Here is a 24,713-nt window from a genome sequence, read left to right as displayed (position 1 = left end):
TTCAATGCTATGCTTAAAATTAATGTAGTTTCAAATGAGCATAACAACATAAAAATGTACTTTTATAGTTTTTAGGCCTAAAATAGAAAACCAGCCTAAAGTTTTGTTTCATACTTTACAGAAATAAAAAGTGGCACAAAACGTTTTCCTAAAAATTTTAAAAAAGACATTGCGTTTCTCTTTTCCCTAAAACGATAGTAAATCGTGTTTTCTGAACATCAAAATTAGTTTGTCCAGTACTTCGTGTTCTATACAAAGGAGCGTCTGTAGTATATAAATATTAACAGTGAGATATTTGTGTAATATACAGTAGTTGCGGTGCTGTACTGAAAAAAGGTAACAATGAAAACAAGCCTTTTATTATACTTTTAATATAACGTCTTTAAATGGATACAGTTCCATACTTATACACGATATACGACATGCCACTCTACACATACTACGCAAAGACGCTAAGTTGGAGCACGAAAAACGTAATACGTGATGAAAGTTATTAAACAGACATTTATATAGTGAAGTGCACAACAATAAATAGAGCAAATATAAGATACATTGCACTAGATCTCATTGGTGAAGGTGGTTATATATGGTTTGTCCTTTTATGTACAGACAGGTAAAGGTATCTTTCAAGTCTACAACATACACTGTTTCTACATTAGAGATTCAGTACGCACAATGAAAAATGAGTACATATTTCATATATTGGTTGCATTACAGACATATGGGACAAACATGAAGCATTTAATATTAGTGACAAGTGCTCTGGCTATATAAATCGTTTGCCTATTACCTGCATGTAGGCGCCTTTGCAAAGGAACCCACTACTCCAAACTACCGTTACACCAACGATTTATTACAAAATAGATATTTGAAATCCAATTTTAAATTATCAAAATATATTATCAACGTTCAATAGCTCAGAGGAACCATTCAGTTCACTTCACCCAAGTGAAACTCTTGTGTGCCAGAGATAAGACGTGTAGAAGGCAGTAAGTGAAGTAAGGCATCTGACCCAGAGACCAACCGCACACTCTGTAACGTCCGATGAGATACAATATAGTTTTGCATATGTAGACAACGGCGATCGCGAGTTCCGTGACAATGTCAGAAAAAAAGGCGGCTTATTTTAACTAGTTTAAGTGATTTCCTTCAACAGTAATTAGTCTCGACGTAAACAAATGAGCTATAACCTGCAACAACAATGAATATTTTGTTTTAACTAAATGAAGAATAATCTACAGCAACAAGGAATATTTATGTTTACTTCCGTATCATTACTGTTAAGAGTTAACAACGATTTTCATCTCCTGCGTGTGTGACTGAATCAATATTAGTAAAACCATTTCTTTTTTGTTAATATCAGGCAATATGCAATATCCAACCTCCTCAGTAAAATCTTAGTAGTAGCCAACAACCTTCAAGTTTTCTTGAGAAATTAGTTTCTTTCGAACGGTGTGACTGAAATTTTCTTACAGACGAAAACGTCAGGATAATTTTCCTTGTAGCATATTCCATGCCGATTTTTCTGGAGGCCATCAAGAAATGAAGTAATCTACTTAGTTAAATACGTCTGTGTAAGTATGGCTAATTTTCCTATGTGTAATGGCAACAGCAACAGGCAACACCTTTGATAATTCTCTCGGTTTTATTTGAAGGGTAAGCTCTCCAATTGGAGATCAGAAAAAATTGAAAATATATGCGTCAAAATAAAATTTTAAACTTGGTTTTGATACCTCTCACTATCATTTTTGCAAAACAATCACAGATTTCATATGAATCCTCTATGCGTAAAATGAAAAGACAGAAACGGTGTTATGTGAATGTGAGTCGTTATGATTTGCCACTGATTATTTTACTTAAAAAAAGTTCCGTTTTTCCAGCTTCCTTGTGTGCCATTTCTTTGAGGATAATATATCAAGTTTCTGTAACAGGCAGAATCAAACTAAATAAAAGCTTATTACGTTATTAAGCAAGCGATTTTTGGCTGTTTAAAATTACCTACTTCAAATATTCCGCTGAAATTACGTTGTCTTGAAGAATACCCAACTCGTTAGCGGAAGCAAAGGAAGAGGGACTTGCAAAAAAGAGCATAAGCGCGATATGTTTATTTAGTACGTTCTGTAGTGATTGTTATATCCTTACAAAAGTCTGCCTCTTTTATGGTTATGTTGATCAATTACTGCATCGGAGCCTTTCCCAGAAGTGTGAACCTACTTACTTTGTCTCCGTTTTCTGTTATAGATTAGTGACCTGAAATAGGCCTATGCTCGATTTCTGAGCATAGTCATGATCCAGAAGCAGACTTGGCATTTTAATGTGACATAAAAACAACGACGTCGACATGTGGTTTTTCCGGTTGATTCACACTAAAGACATTGGTTAAGTCAGCTGTCATTTCCCATGGAAATAAAAATAATGGGTAATGTATGTAATATGTTTGATAGATTTGAAACAGTTCTGGTTCGTACACTGAACCGTATCAAATCTAGTAAGGGAATTTGTCAGTAGAGCGTTTCTAACCTTAGATATGAAAAAGACCGAGAAGTTGGCAGCACTGGGCAGACTCGCTTAGTGCTGTTTGCTTGTTTCTGCAGTCGTGTGTTCAGTAACTGAGCTTACGAGAGATTAGGAGCATCAGACAGTTGTGCAATTCATAATTGTTCAGATCTTACAATGCTAAGTCATAAACACACAGAACTCTCCAACGATAATGTGTGCATCCCAGCAATGACACCCCGACAAAGCTCGAAGTATGGTGAAAACATAAACAACTTGAGGATGAAGACGATTCTACGCACTAAGAAAAAATATGACAACCGTCGTGCTACTACTATTGGAGGCTTCGTATATATATATATATATATATATATATATATATATATATATATATATATATATAGCTTTTCTCCCAAAACACAGGTAATCAATATTACATTAAACATAGCTACTGTGGTTGCGAAGGAAACGAAGGTCCTGTCTTACAAATCATAAATCAGCTCCAGTTTGTGGGTACAAAATATAATTGATTTTCTACTTATACTTCGAGATGATTTCACTAGTGTGTAAGTAAACTTAACCAAAGTAACAGTTATTGACAGCAGTCTGTAAGGTCACTACGCGAAAAACATGACTACCAGTCTGTCACGTGCGGCCTTTAAATAGAAAATAGTTCTGTGTTATGTCGCAGATTTGCATGGACTCTTACGAAGCCTCGTTTATGTAGACAAACAAATTCGTCATAGGAAGTAATTTCCGAATACTATATATTTTCTGTTGTTCTTCTGCTAGTACCTACATTAGAAAAAAATTGTCGGTACACACTGTAGCTAATCCAAATATGGCTTCATATTAAGCATTTTACAGTTACCTTTAGGGTGGGTGAGCTGTTATAATACTGAGGAGTAAGTTACTTTGTCACCTAACAACCGATCATTTCAAATGAATTATCAGGTGTTACTAAGGAGACGAATTGCAAAATCAATTGAGTGAAATCATAATACACAAAATAAACGAGATTTGTAGCGATGTTCGACTGTCTTTCTGATTAATTATTATGAAACGTGTATTAATTTACTGCAAGTAGTGGTGCTGTTAGAATTCATATTCTTTCAAGGCAAACTTTAGGACCAATGAACAGAGCAAACGTAACGTAGCATTGGGGAGAAATGAACTACTCGTTTGAGTGAAGTTGTCAAGAACTATGTTAAGTGCAACACAAACATCGCTGCCACGTCAGATTATAGTTTTCACTGTGAGCAGCAAGGACATTGAAGCACATATCACATAATCTCAGTTATTGCAGATGAAAACAGCGTTTTTAGTCAGATCGGTGCGAAACACAACGCGTATGGCGTCATATTAATGGTCACCAGTGAGGTATTTATCTGTAAGTTATTTACGTGCATTGTGCATAAGAACTTCATCTATACTTCTCAAGAAAACATGCATCTGTTGTTTAGTTTGGACGCCTGTTTATATATATTTCTGTTAGGAGATCTGTGATGTTTTTACATTTGCAACACTGATAAAGCGTGGGTCGAAGAACACGACAGATGTTGACAGAAGCGGTGCGGCTGGTAGCTGGGACAGAGCCGCGTGCGTGCGTAGATACAAGTGTGGACAGTGATAACGAGATACACGAGGAAGGAGAAAGAGAGCGCAGAGAAACTGGGACGGGGGCAGCAGTCGCCACCTCCGTACGGCCCCTCGCAGCACCTGAAACACGCGTTGAAAGAGTCTCAGCTACAAACGGATTTACTAGCTACGCTACAGCAACATTTTACACACCATACACTGACGTAATTTTCAGTGCACTGCCAGGAGAAGTAAGCAGAGCAAAAACAGGTTTATTTAAGAAATAGTGCTTGAGGAATCAGTGACAAACGCTTTTACTTCGAGGTCTGCGCAGATAAGAAAAATGAGCTCCACATTACTGCAAAGGAGTTAACTGATTGGGACGGAAATCAGCGGATGTGACGTACATCCACAGGCAAAGAAATGGTTACAGTTTCAGAGAAACTGGATGGTTTATTCAAGAGAGAGAGCTTCTCAAACTGAACAACTCACTAACGCTTTAGCCCACCTCTGGCCCTTATGAAAGTACACTACTGGCCATTAAAATAGCTACACCAAGAAGAAATGCAGATGATAATCGGGAATTCATTGGACATATATATTATACTAGAACTGACATTTGATTACATTTTCACGCAATTTGGGTGCATAGATCCTGGATGGCGTGCACATGTACAGCTGCCCATGCAGCTTCAACACGATACCACACTTCATCAAGAGTAGTGACTGGCGTATTGTGACAAGCCAGTTGCTCGGCCACCATTGACCAGACGTTTTCAATTGGTGAGAGATCTGGAGAATGTGCTGGCCAGGGCAGCAGTCGAACATTTTCTGTATCCAGAAAGGCCCGTACAGGACCTGCAACATGCGGTCGTGCATTATCATGCTGAAATGTAGGGTTTCGCAGGGATCAAATTAAGGGTAGAGCCCGGGTCGTAACACATCTGAAATGTAACGTCCACTGTTCAAAGTGCCGTCAATGCGAACAAGTGGAGACCGAGACGTATAACCAATGGCACCCCATACCATCACGCCGGGTGATACGCCAGTATGGCGGTGACGAATACACGCTTCCAATGTGCGTTCACTGCGATGTCGCCAAACACGGATGCGACAGTCATGATGCTGTAAACAGAACCTGGATTCATCCTAAAAAATGACGTATTGCCATTCGTGCACCCAGGTTCGTCGTTGAGTACACCATCGCAGGCCCTCCTGTTTGTGATACAGCGTCAAGGGTAACCGCAGCCATGGTCTCCGAGCTGATAGTCCATGCTGCTGCAAACGTCGTCGAACTGTTCGTGCAGATGGTTGTTGTCTTGCAAACGTCCCCATCTGTTGACTCAGGGATCGAGACGTGGCTGCACGATCCGTTACAGCCATGCAGATAAGATGCCTGTCATCTCGACTGCTACTGATAAAAGGCCGTTGGGATCCAGCACGGCGTTACGTATTACCCTCCTGAACCCACCGATTCCACACTCTGCTAACAGTCATTGGATCTCGATCAACGCGAGCAGCAATGTAGCGATACGATAAACCGCAATCGCGATGCGCTACAATCTGACCTTTATCAAAGTCGGAAACGTGATGGTATGCATTTCTCCTCCTTACACGAGGCATCACAACTACGTTTCACCAGGCAACGCCGGTCAACTGTTGTTTGTGTATGAGAAATCGGTTGGAAGCTTTCTTCATGTCAGCACGTTGTAGGTGTCGCCACCGGCACCAACCTTGTGTGAATGTTCTGAAAAGCTAATCATTTGCATATCACAGCATCTTCTTCCTGTCGGTTAAATTTCGCGTCTGTAGCACGTCGTCTTCGTGGTGTAGCAATCTGAATGGGCAGTAGTGTAGATTGTACACACCAATGTGGATGGTCATTTCGTTGCCACTTACCTAGCTATTTTAAAAATCCGATGAAATTTAATCTCTCCCTTCTGCCTTATTTGATCTTACGTCGTCGACATCTCTTAAATTCTGATTCTAATACTGGATCCCTTAACTCTTCCCTGTCTACTTCTGTTTGTTCTTCTATCACGTCTTCAGGTAAGTCCTCCGCCTCATAGAGGCCTTCAAGGTACTCTTTCCACCTATCTGTTCTCTCCTCAGTATTTAACAGTGGAATTGCCATTGCACTGTTTATGTTACCGCCCTTACTTTTAATTTCTTCCTGTTCTTACCTACCTCAATAGAAAAACTGTCCTGCCATTCCACTGACCAGCACTTTCTGCTGATCTCTCACGTACTGGAAACACCTGGTCAAGGGTTGTCAGGAGTCTATCATACTCCCATTCACTAGTCACTACTATTGGTAAACTGAGCTGTAGTGCTGAAGCTGCATGGAATGACGTGCCCATGTCTGCCGTTGTGGCTAAGCTCGTCTCGGTGCCCAGCTGTCTTAGAGCTATTGTTGGCAGCAGAGGTTATGTTTGCAGGAAGGGGCGAGAGGCCCACACCCCTACGAAGAAATGAAATGATAATTAAGTCAAGACCGTAAGCTGTCGATAGGCGTTGATATACGTCAAGAGGGACAGATGATAATGTGTGCTTCGACTGGGACAGGAACCTGGAATCTCCTGCTTACATGGCAGACACTCTATCCATCTGAGCCACCGAGGGCACAGAGCATAGTGCGACTGCATGGATTTATCCCTTGCACGTGAGACCCACATCCCCAACTTAATGTCCACACACTACATTCGTAGTGCCCCTGCCCATTACACTCATTGCCCGTGGCAGACAATCTTACCGAGTCCTGTAAGAGTTCGGACATGTACGAAAGAACAGATACCATCTTCATATAGCTAAGGCTAACTGGCCATTGACGTTCTTCTTCTGTGCTGGATGCACACGTATTGCCCGAACTCTTACGGGACTCGGTGAGATTGTCTGTCGTGAGTAATGAGTGTAGTGGGCAGGGGCACTACGAATGTAGTGTGTGGACATTAAGCTGGGAATGTGGGCCTCACGGCAAGCGTGCAAGGGATAAATCCCTGCAGTCGCACTATCCTCTGTGCCCGCGGTGGCTCAGACGGATAGAGCGTCTGCCATGTAAGCAGGAGATCCCGGGTTCGAGTCCCGGTCGGGGCACACATTTTCAACTGTCTCCACTGATGTACGAGTTTATCAACGCCTGTCGACAGCTTAGGATATTGATTTAATTATCATTTCATTCTAAGAGAGCTGCATGGTCACCGATGGTATCTGTTCTTTCAGACAGGTCCGAAAGATTAGATACCATCTTCATACACCCCTAGCAAGAAGTCTGTCTGTCGTTGGTGGAAACGTGGCGAGGGAGTTTCAAAAAGCATGTTGCTAAATTAACTAAGGAGTACCTATAATATTACATTTGATACTGGCAAACAATTTAAAACTGTAAACACGGAGTATGAATTACTTTCTGAACCAGAGGAAAATTAAATACATTAAAGAAACAGGAGATCAAAATAACTAACTAGTGGGAGTGCTCCTTGGTGAAGGAGAGCTTGGAGGAAGCGACGCTAAGGTTGTCGCTAACGACAGAACTGCCTGTTAGACACCTGTGGACTTTTGACAGTGATAGGTGCGTTACAAAGCAAGAAACCTGGGGCGGCAGCGGACACTTCGGTGGGCTGCCAGCAATCATCTCGGCCTCCAACTGCGTCGTCGAGTACGGCATCATTAGGCACTACCAACAGCCAAACATCAGCTGTCAGGTTGAAAGACTGCCCACAAAAACAAGGGAAATCGGCTCTTGGCATACAGGGGAGAGTTCCATCCATAAAGCTATCAGCAAATTATTGCAACATAACTTGGTATAATTGACGAAAAAGTTTAATGGCCATTAATGGTATAATGACTAAGATCCGAACTGTTTTGTCAGTTAATTGGGAGTATAATGTCCATTATGCCATCATCAACTATTAACATCAGACAAATATGAGCTGTCGGATTGAAAGACTGGCCAGAAGAAAGAGCGAAATGGCTCTTGGCATACAGACGATGTAGGGGAGAGTTCCATCCATAAAGATGTCAGCAAATTATTACAACATAAGTCCCTGTCATAGACGAAAAGGCAGCAACTGCCATCTTGTAATGACCATTAATGGTATAATGCCTCGGTTCAGAACCATTTTGTCGTTTAATTGGGAGTATAATGTTCAGGATTAGCTTCTTGAAGTGTCGAGTTTTATTTCAGTGAAGCTCTAAATTTTCTAACAGTGAACTTGAATACTTTCTCGTGGAACTTTGCTTGGGGCATAAGATACGAGCATGTAGGACATAGCCTGATGTTGCTGCATTAAGCGGTGCATGTTGAAGCCGACGAAAAGTAAGTGGTCATTAACATTATCCATAACTGTCGGAATATTCTTTCGCTTGGACGATTCCGTTTCTGACTTGGCTCGTTGAAGGAGCAGTCATTACTCTCATTAGCTTTTTCAGCTTCGGAGTGCTATTGTTGAGAGTGGGAACTGGCTATTTCATACGTAAGACGTTAGGTGTTGACGTTTAGCAGCGACAGGAGTGAAGTGTGTAAGAAAGTGACACTGTACTGAGTGCGGAGGTGCTGTTCCTTCTTTTTTTGTGCATTTTACGGCCCTTAGCAAACAGGCGGGACCCATACCCAGCTGGCGTTTTCGGAGATGGCTGCTGAGAGTCACAACATGGGCGACGAACGGGCCGGGGTAGGAAAATAAATGGAGGTTTAAATGTGTCGAAAAACTAAGAGTAAAGAACGAAACTGGTGAGGGAAGCTGATGGGATTCTTGTTAATCCAGTACCGAGGCTTTGACACGAGTCAAAAGAAAATGTACAGAGTGAATATAGCGGTGGAAGCCTAGCTTACCTAATTGAATAACGCAGTCCAGTCGCAAAAGCAGGAGGCAGAAGGAGCCCTCCCACATACTACACTAAATTTTACTTCCAGGTACCCCCAAGTCACCCACAAAATTAATTATATGCTTCCTAGTAAACTGAAAACGAGCAATAGGAAAAATTTCGTTATTTCCTACTTTTCCCGGCGCTGCAATTTCAATGTCAGACAGAGTATGTCGCAGAGTATGCCAGGTGCCGCACCATGCTGCCTACTGCAGCTGGCTGCGAAGTGTACCCACCTTAGGCCATTTGCTCGTACTTGGCCTTGTTGATGTTGCGCGCCAGGCAGCAGGCGAGCACGACACCCAGTAGTGGGATGACAGCCACTCCTGCCGCTGCACCGGCCACCAGCCCGATGTTCGTGTTCAGGAAGTCCACCACCAGCGTGTAGCAGCCCTGCGTGACAAGTCAAACACAGCATACAGTCCACAGTGTGCAATAAGTCCACCACTAGTGCGTATCAGCACTGTGTGACAAGTAAAATACAGCATACAGTCCACAGTGTGCAATAAGTCCACCACTAGTGCGTATCAGCCCTGTGTGACAAGTCAAATACAGCATACAGTCCACAGTGTGCTATAAGTCCACCACTAGTGCGTAGCAGCCCTGTGTGACAAGTCAAATACAGCATACAGTCCACAGTGTGCAGTAAGTCCACCACTAGTGCGTATCAGCCCTGTGTGACAAGTCAAATACAGCATACAGTCCACAGTGTGCAATACGTCCACCACTAGTGCGTATCAGCCCTGTGTGACAAGTCAAATACAGCATACAGTCCACAGTGTGCAATAAGTCCAGCACTAGTGCGTATCAGCCCTGTGTGACAAGTCAAATACAGCATACAGTCCACAGTGTGCAATAAGTCCAGCACTAGTGCGTATCAGCCCTGTGTGACAAGTCAAATACAGCATACAGTCCACAGTGTGCAATAAGTCCACCACTAGTGCGTATCAGCCCTGTGTGACAAGTCAAATACAGCATACAGTCCACAGTGTGCAATACGTCCACCACTAGTGCGTAGCAGCCCTGTGTGACAAGTCAAATACAGCATACAGTCCACAGTGTGCAATAAGTCCACCACTAGTGCGTATCAGCCCTGTGTGACAAGTCAAATACAGCATACAGTCCACAGTGTGCAATAAGTCCACCACTAGAGCGTATCAGCCCTGTGTGACAAGTCAAATACAGCATACAGTCCACAGTGTGCAATAAGTCCACCACTAGTGCGTATCAGCCCTGTGTGACAAGTCAAATACAGCATACAGTCCACAGTGTGCAATACGTCCACCACTAGTGCGTATCAGCCCTGTGTGACAAGTCAAATACAGCATACAGTCCACAGTGTGCAATAAGTCCACCACTAGTGCGTATCAGCCCTGTGTGACAAGTCAAATACAGCATACAGTCCACAGTGTGCAATAAGTCCACCACTAGTGCGTATCAGCCCTGTGTGACAAGTCAAATACAGCATACAGTCCACAGTGTGCAATACGTCCACCACTAGTGCGTATCAGCCCTGTGTGACAAGTCAAATACAGCATACAGTCCACAGTGTGCAATAAGTCCACCACTAGTGCGTATCAGCCCTGTGTGACAAGTCAAATACAGCATACAGTCCACAGTGTGCAATAAGTCCACCACTAGTGCGTATCAGCCCTGTGTGACAAGTCAAATACAGCATACAGTCCACAGTGTGCAATACGTCCACCACTAGTGCGTATCAGCCCTGTGTGATAAGTCAAATACAGCATACAGTCCACAGTGTGCAATACGTCCACCACTAGTGCGTATCAGCCCTGTGTGATAAGTCAAATACAGCATACAGTCCACAGTGTGCAATAAGTCCACCACTAGTGCGTATCAGCCCTGTGTGACAAGTCAAATACAGCATACAGTCCACAGTGTGCAATAAGTCCACCACTAGTGCGTATCAGCCCTGTGTGACAAGTCAAATACAGCATACAGTCCACAGTGTGCAATAAGTCCACCACTAGTGCGTATCAGGCCTGTGTGACAAGTCAAATACAGCATACAGTCCACAGTGTGCAATACGTCCACCACTAGTGCGTATCAGGCCTGTGTGACAAGTCAAATACAGCATACAGTCCACAGTGTGCAATACGTCCACCACTAGTGCGTATCAGCCCTGTGTGACAAGTCAAATACAGCATACAGTCCACAGTGTGCAATAAGTCCACCACTAGTGCGTATCAGCCCTGTGTGACAAGTCAAATACAGCATACAGTCCACAGTGTACAATAAGTCCACCACTAGAGCGTATCAGCCCTGTGTGACAAGTCAAATACAGCATACAGTCCACAGTGTGCAATACGTCCACCACTAGTGCGTATCAGCCCTGTGTGACAAGTCAAATACAGCATACAGTCCACAGTGTGCAATAAGTCCACCACTAGTGCGTATCAGCCCTGTGTGACAAGTCAAATACAGCATACAGTCCACAGTGTGCAATAAGTCCACCACTAGTGCGTATCAGCCCTGTGTGACAAGTCAAATACAGCATACAGTCCACAGTGTGCAATAAGTCCACCACTAGTGCGTATCAGCCCTGTGTGACAAGTCAAATACAGCATACAGTCCACAGTGTGCAATAAGTCCACCACTAGTGCGTATCAGCCCTGTGTGACAAGTCAAATACAGCATACAGTCCACAGTGTGCAATACGTCCACCACTAGTGCGTATCAGCCCTGTGTGACAAGTCAAATACAGCATACAGTCCACAGTGTGCAATAAGTCCACCACAAGTGCGTATCAGCCCTGTGTGACAAGTCAAATACAGCATACAGTCCACAGTGTGCAATAAGTCCACCACTAGTGCGTATCAGCCCTGTGTGACAAGTCAAATACAGCATACAGTCCACAGTGTGCAATAAGTCCACCACTAGTGCGTATCAGCCCTGTGTGACAAATCAAATACAGCATACAGTCCACAGTGTGCAATACGTCCACCACTAGTGCGTATCAGCCCTGTGTGACAAGTCAAATACAGCAGACAGTCCACAGTGTGCAATAAGTCCACCACTAGTGCGTATCAGCCCTGTGTGACAAGTCAAATACAGCATACAGTCCACAGTGTGCAATAAGTCCACCACTAGTGCGTATCAGCCCTGTGTGACAAGTCAAATACAGCATACAGTCCACAGTGTGCAATAAGTCCACCACTAGTGCGTATCAGCCCTGTGTGACAAGTCAAATACAGCACACAGTCCACAGTGTGCAATACGTCCACCACTAGTGCGTATCAGCCCTGTGTGACAAGTCAAATACAGCATACAGTCCATAGTGTGCAATAAGTCCACCACTAGTGCGTATCAGCCCTGTGTGACAAGTCAAATACAGCATACAGTCCACAGTGTGCAATAAGTCCACCACTAGTGCGTATCAGCCCTGTGTGACAAGTCAAATACAGCATACAGTCCACAGTGTGCAATACGTCCACCACTAGTGCGTATCAGCCCTGTGTGACAAGTCAAATACAGCATACAGTCCACAGTGTGCAATAAGTCCACCACTAGTGCGTATCAGCCCTGTGTGACAAGTCAAATACAGCATACAGTCCACAGTGTGCAATAAGTCCACCACTAGTGCGTATCAGCCCTGTGTGACAAGTCAAATACAGCATACAGCCCACAGTGTGCAATACGTCCACCACTAGTGTGTATCAGCCCTGTGTGACAAGTCAAATACAGCATACAGTCCACAGTGTGCAATAAGTCCACCACTAGTGCGTATCAGCCCTGTGTGACAAGTCAAATACAGCATACAGTCCACAGTGTGCAATAAGTCCACCACTAGTGCGTATCAGCCCTGTGTGACAAGTCAAATACAGCATACAGTCCACAGTGTGCAATACGTCCACCACTAGTGCGTATCAGCCCTGTGTGACAAGTCAAATACAGCATACAGTCCACAGTGTGCAATAATTCCACCACTAGTGCGTATCAGCCCTGTGTGACAAGTCAAATACAGCATACAGTCCACAGTGTGCAATAAGTCCACCACTAGTGCGTATCAGCCCTGTGTGACAAGTCAAATACAGCATACAGACCACAGTGTGCAATAAGTCCACCACTAGTGCGTATCAGCCCTGTGTGACAAGTCAAATACAGCATACAGTCCACAGTGTGCAATACGTCCTCCACTAGTGCGTATCAGCCCTGTGTGACAAGTCAAATACAGCATACAGTCCACAGTGTGCAATAAGTCCACCACTAGTGCGTATCAGCCCTGTGTGACAAGTCAAATACAGCATACAGTCCACAGTGTGCAATAAGTCCACCACTAGTGCGTATCAGCCCTGTGTGACAAGTCAAATACAGCATACAGTCCACAGTGTGCAATAAGTCCACCACTAGTGAGTATCAGCCCTGTGTGACAAGTCAAATACAGCATACAGTCCACAGTGTGCTATAAGTCCACCACTAGTGCGTATCAGCGCTGTGTGACAAGTCAAATACAGCATACAGTCCACAGTGTGCAATAAGTCCACCACTAGTGCGTATCAGCCCTGTGTGACAAGTCAAATACAGCATACAGTCCACAGTGTGCAATATGTCCACCACTAGTGCGTATCAGCCCTGTGTGACAAGTCAAATACAGCATACAGTCCACAGTGTGCAATAAGTCCACCACTAGTGCGTATCAGCCCAGTGTGACAAGTCAAATACAGCATACAGTCCACAGTGTGCAATAAGTCCACCACTAGTGCGTATCAGCCCTGTGTGACAAGTCAAATACAGCATACAGTCCACAGTGTGCAATAAGTCCACCACTAGTGCGTATCAGCCCTGTGTGACAAGTCAAATACAGCATACAGTCCACAGTGTGCAATAAGTCCACCACTAGTGCGTATCAGCCGTGTGTGACAAGTCAAATACAGCATACAGTCCACAGTGTGCAATAAGTCCACCACTAGTGCGTATCAGCCCTGTGTGACAAGTCAAATACAGCATACAGTCCACAGTGTGCAATAAGTCCACCACTAGTGCTTATCAGCCCTGTGTGACAAGTCAAATACAGCATACAGTCCACAGTGTGCAATAAGTCCACCACTAGTGCGTATCAGCCCTGTGTGACAAGTCAAATACAGCATACAGTCCACAGTGTGCAATAAGTCCACCACTAGTGCGTATCAGCCCTGTGTGACAAGTCAAATACAGCATACAGTCCACAGTGTGCAATAAGTCCACCACTAGTGCGTAACAGCCCTGTGTGACAAGTCAAATACAGCATACAGTCCACAGTGTGCAATAAGTCCACCACTAGTGCGTATCAGCCCTGTGTGACAAGTCAAATACAGCATACAGTCCACAGTGTGCAATAAGTCCACCACTAGTGCGTATCAGCCCTGTGTGACAAGTCAAATACAGCATACAGTCCACAGTGTGCAATAAGTCCACCACTAGTGCGTATCAGACCTGTGTGACAAGTCAAATACAGCATACAGTCCACAGTGTGCAATAAGTCCACCACTAGTGCGTATCAGCCCTGTGTGACAAGTCAAATACAGCATACAGTCCACAGTGTGCAATAAGTCCACCACTAGTGCGTATCAGCCCTGTGTGACAAGTCAAATACAGCATACAGTCCACAGTGTGCAATAAGTCCACCACTAGTGCGTAACAGCCCTGTGTGACAAGTCAAATACAGCATACAGTCCACAGTGTGCAATAAGTCCACCACTAGTGCGTAACAGCCCTGTGTGACAAGTCAAATACAGCATACAGTCCACAGTGTGCAATAAGTCCACCACTAGTGCGTATCAGCCCTGTGTGACAAGTCAAATACAGCATACAGTCCACAGTGTGCAATAAGTCCACCACTAGTGCGTATCAGCCCTGTGTGACAAGTCAAATACAGCATACAGTCCACAGTGTGCAATAAGTCCACCACTAGTGCGTATCAGCCCTGTGTGACAAGTCAAATACAGCATACAGTCCACAGTGTGCAATAAGTCCACCACTAGTGCGTATCAGCCCTGTGTGACAAGTCAAATACAGCATACAGTCCACAGTGTGCAATACGTCCACCACTAGTGCGTATCAGCCCTGTGTGACAAGTCAAATACAGCATACAGTCCACAGTGTGCAATAAGTCCACCACTAGTGCGTATCAGCCCTGTGTGACAAATCAAATACAGCATACAGTCCACAGTGTGCAATACGTCCAGCACTAGTGCGTATCAGCCCTGTGTGACAAGTCAAATACAGCATACAGTCCACAGTGTGCAATAAGTCCAGCACTAGTGCGTATCAGCCCTGTGTGACAAGTCAAATACAGCATACAGTCCACAGTGTGCAATAAGTCCACCACTAGTGCGCATCAGCCCTGTGTGACAAGTCAAATACAGCATACAGTCCACAGTGTGCAATAAGTCCACCACTAGTGCGTATCAGCCCTGTGTGACAAGTCAAATACAGCATACAGTCCACAGTGTGCAATAAGTCTACCAATAGTGCGTAGCAGCCCTGTGTGACAAGTCAAACAAAGTGTGCAGTAAGTCCATCACCAGCTTGTACCAGCCCTGCGTGACAAGTCAAACACGGCATATAATCCACAGTGTGCAGTAAGTCCACCACTTGTGCGTAGCAGCCCTGTGTAACAAGTCAAGCACAGCATACAGCCCACAGTGTGCAGTAAGTCCATCACCAGCTTGTAGCAGCCCTGTGTACAGTCATTGATCTACAAACCTACAAGCACCACTAAAATAATGAGAGCAAGACATTTGGTAGAAATCTTTTCATTTTTTCTCAAAATAGCTAGAGGAAGGAAAGACCATTCACCGCTCGATGAGTTTAGGAGGTCTTTTTTTCAATTCTAACAATACTGAGGTACAATCTGTAGTTTATGTCTGGTAGAAGCGTAAAACTGTACGCAGATTCGTGCAAAGGAAAAATTTCAGGATTCGTTTAGTTTTGTAATGCCAAGTCTCCAGTCGCTTGCTAATCTTGCGAAGTTTGAGATATTGAACTTCCTGTTTCAAATCTGCTTTCAGTGCGTCGCACATCCATTTCTTTCCTAACCATAAGCTTCTTATTATTAAGTCAGTGTTAGTACACTGATAACCACAAGAAAAACAACTCACGGACAAATACACCACATAATCTCTGGATAGTAAAGCGGCTTTCACGCCCAGTGGCTGAATTTTGGAATTTACCTATTGTCCATGTAACACATTTTATCAAAGCGTAGACCATTTGTGTTGTATTAGATGAACAACAATAGCCTTGGCTTCTGAGAGACATCTGCCACATATTGTCGATGGTTAAGCTTCATCATAACAGGACAGTAACTAACGGAGTAGAAAGTAACATGAGGTCGTGTCAGCACCTGATCTACACGATGTTTCAATTGTTGACTGCAAAATGATCTTGGTATTTAAAATGAAAGATTAAATTAAGGAAAGCTTAATTAAGAAAGATAAAAATTTTAAAGATGTATTACAAGCGTTATTGTGTTTACCTCTATTACCAGATAATGTGATTTCAGTCTTGCAGTCAATGTGCCGAGTTATTAGCATTTTCTTTATGACTGGTTTTGTCAATGCTGGAGTGACAATCAAACCGTGAATCTGACCCGTGAAAGACGCAAAAGCGCGAATCATGTGATATGATATCGTTACGTAACCCATGCTTTTATAAGTGTGCTTACGGGAAAAGGAATAAGAAAGATAGAAGTACCATTCACGTGGTCGGTGAATGGCGTATATGGTTGTACTAAGAAGGGACTCACAGACCGATTTTGTTCATCCTCCGTTCGATTTTAGTACAAACTTAGATGCAGCAAGTGATGCTCAGTACAATGCAAGTGTTTACGAGAAACCCAGGGTCAAAATTTTGCGAACTTGTCAAATGCCTACGAGGGCGTCTATCACCGAGCAGCGGCCTTAGCACAACCGCCTAGGGCGACAGACTAGAACTCTGCCTGTACTGCGTTCGAGTCTCCTCATTTCTTACCTAATCTTCCCCCAAAAACCATGGCTTTTTCGAACAGTCCACTGGTGTACTGCCGGTTCATAGTGTCCATCGGGCACAATATTTCGGCGATCAGACACGTCGCCATCGTCAGGTGCGCTGACGAACTGAGCTCCTGAGGGCGGGAGGTCGTCTTAACTCCCCTCCCCTCGCGAGGCGTTCTCTCCGCGGTCCGCGCCCGCGCGTCAGCGGTCGGTGAGGCGCTGGCGTCGGCGTCCGTGGTGGCGTCGGTGTAACTGCCTCGACCGCACTAGTCGCCTGTTCGTGTCCTTTGCTGAGCGTCTTTTTAATTAGACTCAATGCTGGTTCCCATGCCCTGCTGACGTTGTAGCTGCAATCTCAGTTGATGAGTCCGTCCCTGATGCAAATTTCGATAGCCTCTCTAACGACGCTGTCCCAGTATTTGGATGTCTGTGCCAGGACCCTGGTATGTTGGTAGTCCATTTCGTGATTTTCGGACAAACAGTGCTCTGCGACCGCCGACTTGTTGGGGTACCCAAGTCGAGTGTGCCTCTGATGTTCTCGGCAATGATCTTCGATGATGCGCACTGTCTGTCCAATATAAGTCTTCCCACACTGACACGGAATCTAGTATATGCCGGCCTTCTGCAAACCGAGTCGTCTTTGACACTTCCCAATAATGCTCGCGTTTTATTTGGTGGGAAATGGACAGTTCCTACTCGGTGTTTCTACATCTACATCTACATTTATACTCCGCAAGCCACCTACGGTGTGTGGCGGATGGGACCCTACGTGCCACTGTCTTTACCTCCCCTTCCGGTTCCAGTCGCGTATGGTTCGCAAGAAGAACGACTGCCGGAAAGCCTCCGTGCGCGCTCGAATCTCTCTAATTTTACATTCCTGATCTCCTCGGGAGGTATAAGTAGGGGGAAGCAATATATTCAATACCTCATCCAGAAACGCACCCTCTAGAAACCTGGACAGCAAGCTACACCGCGATGCAGAGCGCCTCTCTTGCAGAGTCTGCCACTTGTCTGCTAAACATCTCCGTAACGTTATCACGCTTACCAAATAACCCTGTGACGAAACGAGCCGCTCTTCTTTGGATCTTCTCTATCTCCTCCGTCAACTCGACCTGGTACGGATCCCACACTGACGAGCAATACTCAAGTATAGGTCCAACGAGTGTTTTGTAAGCCACCTCCTTTGTTGATGGACTACATTTTCTAAGGACTCTCCCAATGAATCTCAACTTGGTACCCGCCTTACCAACAATTAATTTTATATGATCATTCCACTTCAAATCGTTCCGTACGCATACTCCCAGATATTTTACAGAAGTAACTGCTACCAGTGTTTGTTTCGCTATCATACAGTAAAGGATCCTTCTTTCCATGTATTCGCAATACGTTACATTTGTCTACGTTATGGGTCAGTTGCCACTCCCTGGACCAAGTGCCTATCCGCTGCAGATATTCCTGCATTTCGCTGTAATCTTCTAATGCTGCAACTTCTCTGTATACTACAGCATCATCCGTGAAAAGCCGCATGGAACTTCCGACGCTATCTACTAGGTCATTTATATACTTTGTGAAAAGCAATGGTCCCATAACACTCTCCTGTGGCACGCCAGAGGTTACTTTAACGTCTGTAGACGTCTCTCCATTGAGAACAACATGGTGTGTTCTGTTTGCTAAAAACTCTTCAATCCAGCCACACAGCTGGTCTGATATTCCGTAGGCTCTTACTTTGTTTATGAGGAGACAGTGCGGAACTGTATCGAACGCCTTCCGAAAGTCAAGGAAAATGGCATCTACCTGGGAGCCTGTATCTAAATTTTTCTGGGTCTCATGAACAAATAAAGCGAGTTGGGTCTCACACGATCGCTGTTTCCGGAATCCATGTTGATTCCTACAGAGTAGATTCTGGGTTTCCAGAAACGACATGATACGTGTGCAAAAAACATGTTCTAAAATTCTACAACAGATCAACGTGAGAGATCCTCAATATTCGTCCTATTTTTTCCCGTGGACTGTTCGAACAAGAAATACACCGGGAGAAACTGAAGAATCACACCATGGGTTTTGGTTACTCATGTACTACAATCGTGCGATGAGAAAAATCACAACCATTAAGATGTATGCTTCCCTTATAAGAGGCCAAAGTAGGATGTGATGGACACTCAGTTTACCTTCTGTTGACTTCGGAGGCTCTGTAACATTTACGCGTTAGTCAGATTACTTCATATGGCAAGATGTATGGGGAGGGGTTTTTGTTCGTCTGCTCGCTGTTAGGAATTGCAGGGCCGTCACTGCCCCTTGGCTGCCGGCTGGTCTGCGGCCATAGCGCTGCCCGCCTACCTGTGTGTAGATCTCGGAGACGTCGCTGGTGTCGCACTTGTCGACCTTGCAGCAGGAGGTGGGCACCTTGTCTGGCCAGTCCGTGTAGTTGCGGTTTCCGCAGCAGTGCAGCTGTGAAAAGATGCGACGTAGCATTAAGAAAGTGTGCTTCCATCTAAAAACCCATAAAAAATTCAGCAACGTATAATGATGCAAGAAGTTTGGATTATGCAGAAATACCTCCATCTTGAAAACATAAAGTTAAGTAATTGTGTGATTGAGGTTTTCCTGGCATACAGAAATCTTGAAAATTTCTCGGGTATTCAGCTAGGTAGCGTCGTCCAAAAGGCGCGATATTTCGGCAAGCCGACTTCTTGCCATCTTCAGGCGCTACCTGGCTGAATACCCGGGAAATTTTCATGAAGTTAAGTAATTAATACCGCGTTTGTCGGTAGGTATAGGGTGACAATTATTGAACTATATGAAAACAAAACGTAAATTAGTTGCAAACTACAGCGTACATCACCTTATTCAAGATGCAAACGTCAGTACAGACATTCGGATTTAGGTTATGCATATTCGATACGCCTGCCATCATTTGTGACGATGTGGCGCAGACGAATAGCGAAATTCTGCATGACCCGCTGACGTGTCGGAGCATCGATGCTGTCGATGACCTCCTGAATGGCTGTTTTCAGCTCAGCACCGGTTTTGAGGTTATTGATGTACACTTTAACATGTTGTTGTTGTTGTTGTTGTTGTGGTCTTCAGTCCTGAGACTGGTTTGACGCAGCTCTCCATGCTACTCTATCCTGTGCAAGCTTCTTCATCTCCCAGTACCTACTGCAGCCTACATCCTTCTGAATCTGCTTAGTGTATTCATCTCTTGGTCTCCCTCTATGATTTTTACCCTCCACGCTGCCCTCCAGTACTAAATTGGTGATCCCTTGATGCCTCAGAACATGTCCTACCAACCGATCCCTTCTTCTAGTCAAATTGTGCCACAGACTCCTCCCCAATTCTGTTCAATGACCCCCTCATTAGTTATGTGATCTACCCATCTAATCTTCAGCATTCTTCTGTAGCACCACATTTCGAAAGCTTCTATTCTCTTCTTGTCTAAACTATTTATCGTCCACTTTAACATAGCGCCACAAAAATGAGTAGCGAGTGTGAAAAACTCTGAGAATATGGCGACCAATAGAGACCCATGTCAGAGGCCATGGTCCCTAAAGCGCTCCTCCAGAAAATTCTTCCAGTCCATCTTTGGCATGAATCAGCAAACCAGTGTTTATTAGTATTAGTTGAAAACAGTCTTGGTTGCAATTTTAGTTTTTTTTTTATCAACTACGCGTTTCACCTTGTTTAGGCATCTTCAGGCTGATCTTAATTTGGTATTTCTTAGGGCAATCCTTTAGACAGTGTAGCAAAATGGCGTCATCGAGTACATCAGGCCAACATCGCCTTCGTTAACCTCAGTAAATACTTTCTAGATGGATGTGAGTGACTCCAAGACGTGCATAACGCGTACACGTTCACAGGAGCAAATTAAAGAATAAGATGGGGCTAAATAAGGTGAAACGCGTAGTTGATAAATTAATAAAAAATTAAAATTGCAGCCAAGACTGTTTTCAACAAATGCTCCTCCAGGACATCAAACACTCTCCCGCTTCGATGGGGTCGAGCTCCGTCTTGCATGGACCACATCTTGTCGAAATCAGGGTCACTGTGGATAATGGGGATGAAATCATCTTCCAAAACGTTCGCGTACCGTTCGGTAGTCACCGTGCCATCAAGTAATATCGCACCGATTATTCCGTGACTGGACATTTCATACCACACAATCACCCGTTCAGGATGAAGAAACTTCTCGATAGCGAAATGCGGATTTTCCCCAATTGGGCCAGTTTTCTTATTGACGAACCCATCCAACTGAAAGTGGGCTTCGTCGCTAAACCAAACCATACAGCGCCTACTAATTCCCATCACGACCCGTGGCCAACCGTGCAGTTTGAACATCGTAACGCAAAACCGTTCAGAAGTTACGACGGTTTTATTTCACATAGTTCAATAACTGCCATCCTGTTCGTACCTGTAGTCCTGGAACACACTGTAAGATCAGCAACACAGTGCCATAGCAGACCACTAGATGAATCAGAACAAAATGACGCAGTGGAATGATGGTTCAAATGGCTCTGAGCATTATGGGACTTAACATCTGCGGTCATCAGTCCCCTAGAACTTAGAACTACTTACACCTAACTAACGCCGGCCGAAATGGCCGAGCGGTTCTAGGCGCTACAATCTGGCACCGCGCCACCGCTACGGTCGCAGGTTCGAATCCTTCCTCAGGCATCTATGTGTGTGATGTCCTTAGGTTCATTAGGTTTAAGTAGTTCTAAGTTCTAGGGGTCTGATGACCTCAGCAGTCAAGTCCCATAGTGCTCAGAGCCATTTGAACCAACCTAACTAACGTAAGGACATCACACATATCAATGCCCGAGGCAGGATTCGAACCTGCGACCGTATCAGTGGAATGATAAAATGAGGATCGTAATTCGCTTTCTGCATTTGGAGGAGAAAAAGGTTGCAACAATCCACGCTGCGTTGGTGAAACTGTACGGTGCCAGCGCACCATCATGTGTCACAGTGGTCAGGAGCCTTGGAAGCTTCCAGTGTGGCCAGACAAGTCTGAAACACGATGAATCAAGTAGCAGACCATCTCTCTAAGAAGATCCAGCCAGGAACCGTAAAAATAATTACACTCTAAGACAAAAAAGGCGCCACACCACGAAGGAATATCCGAATGCAACGGAAATCGGTAGATCTGATGTCCTTGTGCACACAAACAAATTATTACATCGTATGATTTGTTCAAGAGGAAGAGCTTCATGAATTCAGCAAGTCAATAAGGCGTTGCTCCACCTCTGGTTCTTATGCAAGCAGTTATTCGGCTTAGTATTCATTCACAGAGTTGATGGATGTCCTCCTGGGGGGGGGGGGGGCGGGGGGGGGGGGGAGAGGGGTGATATCGTGCTCTAAATGCTGCTGGCGCATTAGACCGTCAATATCCTGAAATGACTGGAGGGTCCTGCCCATAATGATCCAAAAGTTCTCAATTGGGTGACGATCCGGCAACCTTGCTGGCCAAGACAGGGTTTGGCTAGCAGGAACAGAAGTAGTAGAAACTTTCGCCGTGTGCGTGTTGCCATTACCTTGCTCAAATGTAAGCCCGGTATGGCTTGCCATGAAGGGCACCAAAACGGGGCGTAGAATATCGTCGACGTACCGCTGTGCTGTAAAGGTGCCGCGGATGATAACCAAAGGTGTGCTGCTACGAAAAGAAATGGCATCCCAGTCCACTCTTGGGTGTGGGAGAATGAAACGCCTACAGCCGTCCTTATCATTTTATTATTTTGTTGCAATCAATTTCGGCGCTTCAGTGTGCCATCATCAGGCTGTAGTTGATGCGGAAGGGGTTGGCACGATCCCTATATGCTAAGGTTGGAACTTTAATAGTGGCAAATATTTATTTACAGCTCGTACAAAATATATACGTGTTTCAAATTTCTACTGACCTTCAGAGTAGTCACCAGCATTGTGTATGCTGCTCATTTTTGGAACACAACCTACGGCCAGCTTAGAGACAAAGGTGATGACACTTTCTGCAGCACCTGACCATCATTTTGCAGGACAATGCTCAAGCGCGTACAGTGCAAGCTATTATTTGTTTGACTGATGGGGCTGCTAAGTTCTATACCACCTACTGCACTCCTCTGACTTAAGCCCTCGTGAGTTCAACTCGATTTCTAAAGCGCAGGAAACACTTCACGGTATTCGCTTCAGAACTGCTACAAATTCGTCGGACAATAGATCGCGCCGCTCGAACTGTCAACACAACTAGCACTGCTAAGAGTATCCTACGGCTTCCACATCGCTGGCAACGGATTGTACACAATGCTGGTGACTACTTTGAAGATAAGTATAACTTCGAAACACTTATCTATTTTATACGAGCTGTAAATTAATAATTACCACTATTAAAGTTCCAACTCTCGTATATCGAAGCAGTGGCCTGCATAACTGCTTACGCAGATTATATGAGAACTTTGGTGTCAGCACTCTAACCATCAACTGCCAACTCTATATAGGGATCGTGTCAACCACAGCCTGAAGATCGCGCATTGAAGATTGCAACGAAATAAATACAATCATAAGGACGGCTTCAGGCATTTCATTTTCTTACAAATAGTAAACGGCTGTCGTCCCAAGGACCTTCTGTCAAAAGGGTGGACATCCCGAAATCACTCCTTGTTATCGCCCGTACGGCTGAGGACAGTCAGCTTGGTAACCCACTGCTGTTCGGGGCCTCTCCAGACAAGTCCTTGCTGGTTATCGGGGCTGAATTCGAAGCGGGACTTATCACTGCCGACAATTCTACTCCAGTCAATGAGATTCCAGACCGAAGAGGCGTCTGAAGACGCTCTGGGCAGAGGTGCGATGCCAACCTGACTGTTGCCTGTTGCCCGCCATGCGGCCCGACAACTAGAAGTGATAGCTTGGGATGCCACTTCATTTCGTAGCAGGACTCCTTTAACTGCCATCTGCGGCACCATTAAAGCACAGCGATGCGTAGACGATATTCTACGGTCCGTTATTTTTGGTGCCCTTCATGGCAAGCCATCCCGGGCTTACATTTCAGCAAGATAATATCCGCCCGCACACGGCGAGAGTTTCTACTGCTTGTCTTAATGCTTGGCAAACCCTTCCTTGGCCAGTAAGGTTGGTTGGTCTCCCCAGTTGAGAACATGTGGAGCATTACGGACAGGGCTCTCCAACCAGCTCGGGTTCTGACGATGTAATGCCCCAATCGGACAGAATTTGTCACGATATACGTCGGAGGACATCCGACAAATCTGTCAATCAATGTCAAGCCAAATAACTGCTTGCATAATGGCCAGAGGTGAGCTAAAGCGTTACTGACTTGTTCAGTTTGTGAAGCTCTTTGTCTTGAATAAGTCATCCAATTTTTCTGAAATGTACATCACATCTGCCGATTAAAAACTTACACAATTTCCTCATTTCCCTCTAGATCGCATTAATTCCAATTACGTTATATGATTCATCCTACGACCATCATTAATTACTAACTGAGGACAACGCAGAACAGATTGTCTCAAATAAAAACTGTACCATCCATGTGACAGTAACTAGCGGCTCAGAAATCGAATAGGTTTACTCATCGTAACATTACTTCTACAAAAACTAAATACTGCATGAGAATACCAAACGTGTCGAAGTATCGATGACTGTCCTCAGTATTACGGCATTAAATTATCATCAAAAAAAGAAAAACAACCCAGAAACCTTAATGTCAGCTGTAAGAAATGACTGAAAACATCACTTGATCATAAAAATACGTTTTACTGTCATATGCTCTCATATATTCTAGTTCTACTTATCCTCAGCCACCTACCGTGGAATACGAAC

General features: G+C 44.5%; 1 protein-coding gene and 1 non-coding gene across 2 annotated transcripts in view; one reads left to right on the top strand and one right to left on the bottom strand.

Annotated features, from left to right (window-relative positions):
* Positions 1-339: 339 nt before the first annotated feature.
* The window catches only part of LOC126458492 (tetraspanin-7-like), a 179,430-nt gene continuing 155,056 nt past the window's right edge, over positions 340-24,713 (bottom strand). The window contains exons 4-6 of the mRNA XM_050095586.1: positions 19,245-19,355; positions 9,171-9,327; positions 340-4,215 (exon numbers count right to left, since the gene is read on the bottom strand). Of these exons, the coding sequence (XP_049951543.1) occupies positions 9,172-9,327; positions 19,245-19,355 (267 nt within the window). The 3' untranslated portion in view covers positions 340-4,215; position 9,171. The remainder of the gene's footprint in view (positions 4,216-9,170; positions 9,328-19,244; positions 19,356-24,713) is intronic.
* Positions 7,093-7,167, top strand: Trnat-ugu (transfer RNA threonine (anticodon UGU)). The gene has a single exon. It is a non-coding gene; the product is annotated as a tRNA-Thr (tRNA).

This window comes from Schistocerca serialis, chromosome 2 (assembly GCF_023864345.2).
Source record: "Schistocerca serialis cubense isolate TAMUIC-IGC-003099 chromosome 2, iqSchSeri2.2, whole genome shotgun sequence".
Classification (NCBI taxonomy): Eukaryota; Metazoa; Arthropoda; class Insecta; order Orthoptera; family Acrididae; genus Schistocerca; species Schistocerca serialis.
Note: the sequence above shows the minus strand (reverse complement) of the source record. Positions and strands in the feature narration are given on the sequence as shown.